The sequence below is a fragment of the Chinchilla lanigera genome, unplaced genomic scaffold (assembly GCF_000276665.1).
Source record: "Chinchilla lanigera isolate Chin_1 unplaced genomic scaffold, ChiLan1.0 scaffold00007, whole genome shotgun sequence".
Classification (NCBI taxonomy): Eukaryota; Metazoa; Chordata; class Mammalia; order Rodentia; family Chinchillidae; genus Chinchilla; species Chinchilla lanigera.
The window spans coordinates 26,303,927-26,312,633 of record NW_004955408.1 but is presented as its reverse complement, the minus strand read 5'-3'; the positions used below and the strand labels follow the sequence as shown (position 1 = coordinate 26,312,633).

General features: G+C 45.9%; 1 protein-coding gene across 1 annotated transcript in view; it reads right to left on the bottom strand.

Annotated features, from left to right (window-relative positions):
* Nucleotides 1–8,472, bottom strand: part of LOC106147218 (cytochrome P450 4A11-like) — a 39,379-nt gene extending 30,907 nt beyond the window's left edge. The window contains 2 exon segments of the mRNA XM_013507494.1: nt 7,674–7,764; nt 8,331–8,472. Of these exon segments, the coding sequence (XP_013362948.1) occupies nt 7,674–7,764; nt 8,331–8,472 (233 nt within the window).
* Between the last annotated feature and the right edge of the window lie 235 nt (nt 8,473–8,707).

Here is an 8,707-nt window from a genome sequence, read left to right as displayed (position 1 = left end):
AAGAAAGAAAGAAAGAAAGAAAGAAAGAAAGAAAGAAAGAAAGAAAGAAAGAAAGAAAGAAAGAAAGAAACCTGATTCAGTAGTTCAAGGACTCTAAGAATTTGCATTCCTGCCCCTGCCATGTCATGCACTGCTATTGGCTTCTGGGTGACAAGTTAGGAAGCAAAGCTTCTACCTCCATCCCAGCTAATCTTTTCTCATGTCTAGTTGGCAGAATTGCTTGTATTAAAAGATGTTAAGGGGTTTTCCCTCCCAAAGGGAAACAGACAGGCCTTAAGCAATCTTTAATCCACCTTTGAAGCTGGCAGTACTGCCAAGAAGACAACTGTGGGGCATGGCTTGGCTGAAGACACATTTTCTTGGCTATAAAGAAGGAGAGGATAGACACAATGAGCTTTGGAGGTAGAACAGTAAATGTCATAGTCCTGGCTCTGCCACCTGCCACTTGGCTGGCCCCAGGCAAGTTATGTCACCCCTCTGAGCCTCAATTTCCCCATTGACAAAATGGACGTAAAATCTACCAGTGAGACATGTAAACAGCAAATGAAAAAACACAAAGAGTACCTCACATCTACACAGCACCCATGTGTACCAGTCCAATACATAGTAGCTGCTCATTTACTCATCAAATTTAATGAGCACCTACCTATTAATTTCCTGGTCTGTTCTACATACTAGATATAAAGGTGAAAGACTGATGTGGTTGTCAAAGTAATGACACCCCCCACACACACACACACACACACACACACACACGAAAGTCCATGCCTTAATCCTGGGAACTTCTGAGTATGCTATTTCACATGGCAAAAGGAATTATATGTATGGGGTTAAGGTTAAAGGACTTGAAATGGGGAAATTTTCCTGGATTACTTAGGGAGTCTAAGTCTCAACCATATGGAGAAACAAGTGTGTGAACTTTCCTGGCTAAGGTCAAAGAGAGTTGTAATGGCTTTGAAGATGGAAGAAAGGGCCATAAGCCAAGCCATGCAGGCAGCCTCAGAAAGCTGAAAAAAGGAAGTAGACAGATTATATGCTCAAGATTTTGGAAAGAACACAGATCTGCATTGTCTAATTGGACTTCTGACCTATGGGACTAACTTGGCTTTGGCTTAGTTAGTCCTAGGTTGTACTTCTGACCTACAGAACTGTAAGATAATAAATCTGTGTTGTTTTAAGCTACTAAATTTGAGTTAATTTGTTAGAGCAACTATGAACTTAATACAAGGGCTTACTGACAAGGTAATATTCTAGAGATACTCAGGCTTCATCTACATGAGCTTCTAGGAATAGAGGAGGTAGGGCTCTTCTACACTTGCGGTGCAGGATTGCCTCAGAGCATTGTAAAATTCACACTTCTAATGTGAGAAGATGCGACAATTGACTAAGTAAATAAATAAGCAAGGAAAAAGTGGTTACAAATCATAAAATATAGTGAGATGATAGAGAATGTGGAGAGTGAGTTTGGGATAATGGGTGCCAGAAAGTCCTTTTAACCACATCCCGTGTGCCAGTGAGATTCTGAGAGGGAGAGACAGGAGATTAAAAAAATCCTGAATAAAGAAGGATAAACTTAAGACTTTTATAGGTAAAAGGATGCAACTTGAGACCATATTCACTAGTGAAATAAATCAGACTCATATGTGTAAATATCATATTGTCTCCTGGTGTGAGAAACTGAAATGATAAATAAGGTCTAAAATGTACAATAGGCACTGTGAAATGGGAAGAAATTGTTAAAAAGGAAAAAGGAACTCGGATGGGGGAAGAGGAAAGGAAGGAAGGAAGGGAAAAGAGAAAAAATGCAAGTTAGTTATACAATTAGTCTTGCTTAGTTTATAGAAAAGGAAGGATTGTGCTTATATTGATTGAAGAATATTTTAGGGTAGTAAATTAGTCCACTGATTGGTTTAGCACAGTTCTAGGTGTGGAGAATAGAAAGGCCCACTGTGGGTGTGGGTGGCACCATCCAAAGGGCTGGTAGCCTGGATGGGATAAGGGAGAAAGGGAGACTTGTGCTTGCTGCTCACTGCCTTCTTCTTGGCATGCAATGGGCTGTTTCTCCTCTGCTATGCCCCTCTGTCGTGTCACTCCCCTTAGGAACCAGCTTACTATGGACTGAAACCTGCACAAACGGTGAGCTAAAATAAACCTTTTCTCTTTTAAATTTGAGTGTTGGGTATTTTGTTTCAGTAACAAAAAAAGGTGAGACAAAAGTCCTGCAGACTGGCTGCTTTGAACAACAAACACTTATCTCCTTAGTTTTGAAGGCTGTAAATCCAGAATCAAGGTATTGGCCAAACTGGCATCTAGTGAGGCCTCTCTTCTTGGATTGTGCTTTTCCCTCTGTCTTTCTATGTCCTAAGATCCTCTTCTTACAAAGGCACAGCTCATATTGATTTAGGGTTAGCCACATGACCTCATTTTATCTTAATTTCCTCTTTAAAAGTCCTATTTCCAAATATAGTGCAGTCACACTCTGAGGCACTAGGAGTTAGGAATTCAATCCATAAATTTTGGGAGGAGGGGATAGAGTTCAGTTCCTAAAAGCCAGGAAATTTTGATTCTTGACAATGGTGGGGATTGCCTTGCAAAAACTTTTAAAATCTGCATGTGTTTGAAAAAAAAATCCTTTCATGAGTCACTTGATCAGGGTGGAGGAGACCTCCCAAGAAGTGGATTATAGATGTAAGAGGCGGATGGCCTTTCAAGAGGATGAGGCTCCCAAAACCGTGGAGCTGAGCAGCACGGGGCCCAGAGATGTGCAATTCTGTGGCAGAATATGATTGTTTTGTAACATCTAATGGTGATTTTTAAGCAACCAACTATGAAATGTGCAAAAAATGCTTCTATACTTGCTTCCTCGTGTAGTCATCAATTAATTTCCATGTGCGGGTGTATCATTTAGGGTAGCTCAAATATGAGACTGGGGGATAGTAACATATAATTTACATACCCAATACTGTTCATGGGATAGAATATGGGTATTTATGTAGGACTTCATAATGTTTGTAGGGTATATTTGTTTTCAAACTTTTACCAGTGAAATAATTGTTCAAACTAAATCTATGCCAACATAAGTAATGTGGCTGGCCCTCTTTTCTCCATTAAGGCTTCTGTGAATTTTCCACAGTTCCCTAGAGCAGCATTAAAGGAATCCAGAGTGAGGATGAGGATGGGCCCAGCCAGAGTCACTTGTGATTCTACTTTAAACACCCATGTCCAGACCCTAAATACCGCTATTAGAAGAGCAGCAGACACATGTTCCTTGAAAACTGCTAACACATATTGTTCTAAATTAAGTTAATCTTGCCATAGAGAAGACTTAGGGGAATGTCCAATGGCCTCAAGTTTGGGCCAGGTTATATAGACATGGTGAGGCCCCAGTACAGGTGGGCCAAATCTTGCTTGACATCAACACTTGGTGACATTTTGAAGTTTGACTTACTGAATATAATTCTGCAATCTATGGCTCATTTTTCACAAAATGTGGCATCATTGAGTCCACTCTGGTTAATGTTGAAAGAATCTGTGCCTGGATTTCTGGTCCCATTCTCCTGGGGACAAGATGTTCTCTGGCTAATGTGGCCAAATTTGGAGTGCTGAGAATCAAACCTAGGACTTCATCCACACTAGGCAAGCACTCTCCTGCTGAGTTATACCTCAGCCTCCTTCTTCTCTTCTTAGTAAATGGTGCTGATTTTCACCAGCTGCTCAAGGCCAAAAATGTAGCCACGCTCACTGACTGCTTCCCCTAACCCTGAGATAAAATCTAGCACTAAAATCCATCAGCGCCATCTTCCAATGCATCTGGAATCTGACCATTTCTCATAATCCCTGGCTACCAGTCACTACCACCTGTGGCCTTTTGGTGATACCAGCCTCTGAGCTCAGGCCCTCACCTCAGCCTTGCTGGGCCCCATCTACCACAGACACTGAGAGGATCCTTTAAAACCCCATTCCCTCTGCTGCTTGGAATCCTCTCCTGGCCTTCCCCATACCACAGAGAACGCCATGCCACATTTTCATTTGCCTGCCAAGCCCTACTTGGATAACCTGGTGTGACGGACTGAATCATGTCCTCCCACCAAAGGCATAAGCTGAAGCCCTAACCACCAGTGGATCTTTGGAGATAGATGATGGAGTGGTTCTAACCCAATGGCTTGGTGACTTTATGAAGGAAGAGGCACCCAAATGTTCACTTCTCTCGCTCTTGCTCTGAGGCAATACCATGTGAGGTTACAGCAAGAAGCCAGTCTTCTGCAGTACTGAAAGTAGAAGTGGGTCCTCACTGGAACCCCCAGACAGCACCTTGGCCTTGGACTTACAACCTCCAGAACTGTAAACAAATATATATATGTTGCATAAGCCACCAGCATTTGGCGTTCGCCATGTAGCCAGGCAGACTCACCCTTGGCTGCTCCTGACCTTCTTCTCCCCCTTGTCCAGGGCTCTCCCCTCGGTCAGTGTGAGCCCTCAAATTCACACTCCTCAATGCTTCTCGAAGCTGATGAGCTCATTGTACCTTGGAGCCTTTGTGGTTACTTTCTTTGCCTGGATTTTTCCTCAGATTTTTCTCTGCTCACTTCCTCAGCTTCCTCAGGTTTCTTCTCAGCATTACCCAAGGTGGTGACTCTATCTCAGGTAGGACTTACTTACCCCTCTATTCCTTATCCTGACATGTATTATGTATTATGTCTCTGTCTCTGTCTCTGTCTCTGTCTCTCTCTGTCTCTCTTTCTCTCCCTCCCTCCTCCTTCTCCCTCTTTCTCTCATTTCTGGACATAGTAGTTGTATCTGAGTGTGATGACTGGTTGTGGCAGCCATCTTGACACCATGAGGAGAGCAGCCTGTGGCAGGATTAACAGACCCAGGATTAACAGAACCAGGACTCCCAAGCAGAGTGACAGTAGAAGGAACCTGGATTCTTGGTAACACAGTAAACCACAGAGTTAACCAGACCTGGGGACACCCCCCTCTTGGAACATAGATCTTCCTTCTTGTTTAAGCCATTTTGAGTTGAGGTTTCTGTTGTCTACTATCCAAAATGTCCCAGCTGGTATAAAAGATACCTCCCTTATCCTCTTAGAGATTGAAACAGACTAGTCAAAGCGCTAGCGCTTTCCCAACTCCCAGACATCACATTCCCCTGTCCTGGGTATGTAAGAACAGAGCCAGCCCTTTATCCTGCACGCAGCCAGGAGGGATCCACCTTTACCAAAATATATTCTCTTGGTGGCTGAAGTGCCACCTTTAGCAAGGTATTGTGTGCTTTAGATATCCAAATAGTGCTGGAATTGATAAGTCCCCCAAGTGTGAAAGAAGGAATCTATCTCTTCTTCCAAGAAACTTGGGCAGTGTTTTATCAAGGCAGAACAGATGCTTAGCTGAGAATAAATGTGCAGAAGTTTTATTGAGAGAAGCTGGGGGCAGTGAGAGCTGGGAGAGCAGTCCGGCTGTGATGCAAGACTCTCCTCAAGGGAGAGAGGAAGGAGGATGAGGGAAGCGTCCCTGGCTGCCTCTTTGTCTCCTTGGGTTTGGCAGGGTCAGCCTTGCACCAAAGCCTACTAATGGAGCGGTACTGTGTGTGAGATGAGAGCAGCCCGCAGAGGGGGGATTCTGCTCAGCAGCAGCTGGGGTTCTCGCCACTCACACATGCTGCGAGCAGAGGCCTTCCAGGGGGAGTTTTGTGACCATCAGACAGCTGAAGCGAAAGGGGTTCCAGGGGTGATGGGGAAGGAGACACAGCGATCTAACAAAGGATTGAAGCCCGTGTGATGGCCATGCCCTGCTCATCTGGGCCTTCTGTGAACCCCTTTCCAAAGGAGCCGGCTCCACCCACCTAGATGTCACATGGGCCACTGGCTGGGATTGCTAATGAGTAGGGACTGGAAACCAACCCATTCTGGCAACCACAGTGCTGTGCACAGCTCAGGTTGACAGGAGAAATATCTGGGCTCACAAAGCAGAACGTCCAAGAGCCACATACATCTGCGTATTGGTGTCACTCTGCATTTTGGGGCAATTTGAGGCCATTTCACTTGGTTCTTGCAGGCCAGGAAATCCCCAGCTAATCCCCAGGTACTCACTGTGTCTGCAGGGTACAAGCCCAGCTGCCGTGTCCTAGATGCAGAGCACTATGACTCAGACAACAGAGAAGCTGACTCCCCCCATATATGAGTACAGGTGCCAGGCTGAAACCAGGACCCAGGCTCTTGCTGTCTTGCTCTTCTACCACCTGGGAGCATTGCAGAATAAATACTATTGTCAGCAGAGCGATACTGATGACAGAAGGCCTTGCAGCCCCGACACATGCCTGCCATTGTTTGCAGTCCTGTAAAGATACAGATCCTTTAATTCTCAGAATCTCTCTATGGGTTGGATATTATTATCTCAATTTCACAGAAACCGGAGCGAAAGAGTGTTAATCACCAGCTGCACAATCTATGCTCCTGGCTCTGTGCTGTCAGCAAAAAGGGAGGAAAAGAGAAGAGTGGAATGGGTGGCCTCCTCCCTCCGAGGCCGTGAGACAGGCTCCGTTGTCAGATGGCCACCTTTGGTTACAAGGAGGCGGAGAAATTAGAGTTCCATGGAGCAGGCATGTGCAGCGTCTCTAGCTAAACTCCCAGTCCACCCGGCGTGAAGAGCTCTCTCAGCCTTCTTGCCATGCTTTACAGTGTCATTCAAGATCTCCCACACCAGGACTTACGCAACCATAACACATCTTTCCAGACCCAGTATACCTCCCCACTGGGCTGAGATAAACGCCCGCCTGCCCCAGGCTCTCATAAGCTCCTGGGATCTCTTTTTATTTCAGCTCCTATTCTAAATTATTATCACACACCTCCTGGTCCCAGAAGGCTACAGACATGGTTTATTTAGCTTACACAGTATTAAAAGAAAAACAGAAAAGGATACACAAAATTCCAAATCTGGCTTCTTCTTTAAATATGATAAAGTACAGCAATACTGGACAGATATTTTGGCACAGAGACAGTCAACTAAGACCAAGTAGCTCGCCAGTCCCTGGATAGTGGATGTAGGTACACAATTCTCACAGTCCCCGCTGCACTCTAATGTCTCACCTTCTTGCCGGCCTCACTTATTTATATCATCTGCCTGGCCCCAGCAGGAATAGCAATGGTTATGTCACCGGACTATGGGCTTCTGTGAGGGCAACCTGTGTTGCATGCATGTGTACCTCGAACTTAGCACATGGTACGTATTCAGAAACGTTTGTTCAGGGTATAGACACCCCCAGAAACATTTAGAACTAAATTGCACTGCAGCACAGATTTGCAATCCACCCACCTCCTTCTCAGCCCTTACCCCAAAGAAACTATATTTAATTGTGCTGGCAAAATCAGGCCCTCCGAGCGACTTCACACTGGAGATCCTTTCTGAACGTCAGAAATGCTGCAGCTTGGCCCCATGTGTGCAGACCTATTAATAGCCTGGGCTGCCTCTGGTAGCTTCCTGGGCAGCTGCATTGTTCTTAGTTACAGAGAGTACTTCTAAGTCAGACCTTCCCCCTGCCTCTCCCCATCCTCCCTCGTGCCCTTCTTCACTTCTCTTTCTTTGTCCGGCTCGCCTGCTGTCTGCTCTGTCACATGGTTATTTATTTCTTGTCAGCACTAATCAGAATGGTGAGGAGGGGAAATAGCAGCCCTCACCCATGTGAAAGTGCTTTGCCAGGGTCCCTGGGGAGAATCCTGTGCAGCTCCACAGCACCAGAGGTCACGGTCACCTTGGCCTGGAGGTGGACTATTTACCAAAGTGAGATGAAGATATCAGTCACACGTCAGGGAAATGTTAATGGTGAGCACTTGAGCAGAGAGCTGGCCCAGGATCAGCTGGGCAGGACAAACCATTCCTTCCCAATTCTGCAGCACAAAGAGCTGATGACTGAGCAACCGGGATAGATAAGAGGTCACCAGGCAAATGTCAGTCTCTGATTGAATGCTGCTCTGAGCCTGGTTTCAGGGCTTTCGAGGCTGCCCCACTCCATTTCCCTCGTCTCTCCCATTTCTATTCAAGTGGAGGAAAGTCACTCATTTGTTAGAAAGCGCTCCCATCCATCCACCTTTTCCCTATCTGTGTCAGGAAAGAAGATTGTCCCTTGTGTCCCAAGGTCTGAAGGCACAATGCCAACAGGCATCATTATCCTCCAACCATGGGTGGGAAACCGCGGTGTTGACCACTGAGCGACGGATGGGACTAGATCTATAGCAGAAAAGGACAGGAAACAGTCGTGGCCTTGTTTATCACTGTGTGACAGATAACACCGCCAGCTCAGCCTCTCCATGCTGGTCTCATTAGGAAGTCAGCACCTGAAACAAGAGCCTCGGCATCGTAAGGCCCCAGACGAACTCGGCCTGTTAGAGCTGTCCCGCAGGAGAGCCGCTCCTTTTTGCACTCCAGAATGGGGGTCAGCATTGGGCAGACTGGAGGTCCTGCTCTCCGGGGAGTCATGTTCCACCCCTACATGCTCTCATCAACAGCAAGTGTCTCCTCCACCTCCGTCCTCGCACAGCCTGCCTCCCCACCGTTTCTATTATCCCCTCAATTTCAGCTGCCTTCCCCTGGGGGCTCTTTGGTAAGAAGCTAAAAAATTACTTTGTCTTCATTCATCAGCCAGGTTTTAAAAAATAAACTCTCCTGCTCCTGCATCAGCCAACCTGCTTCAATCTTTCCTTGGGTTTTTCTT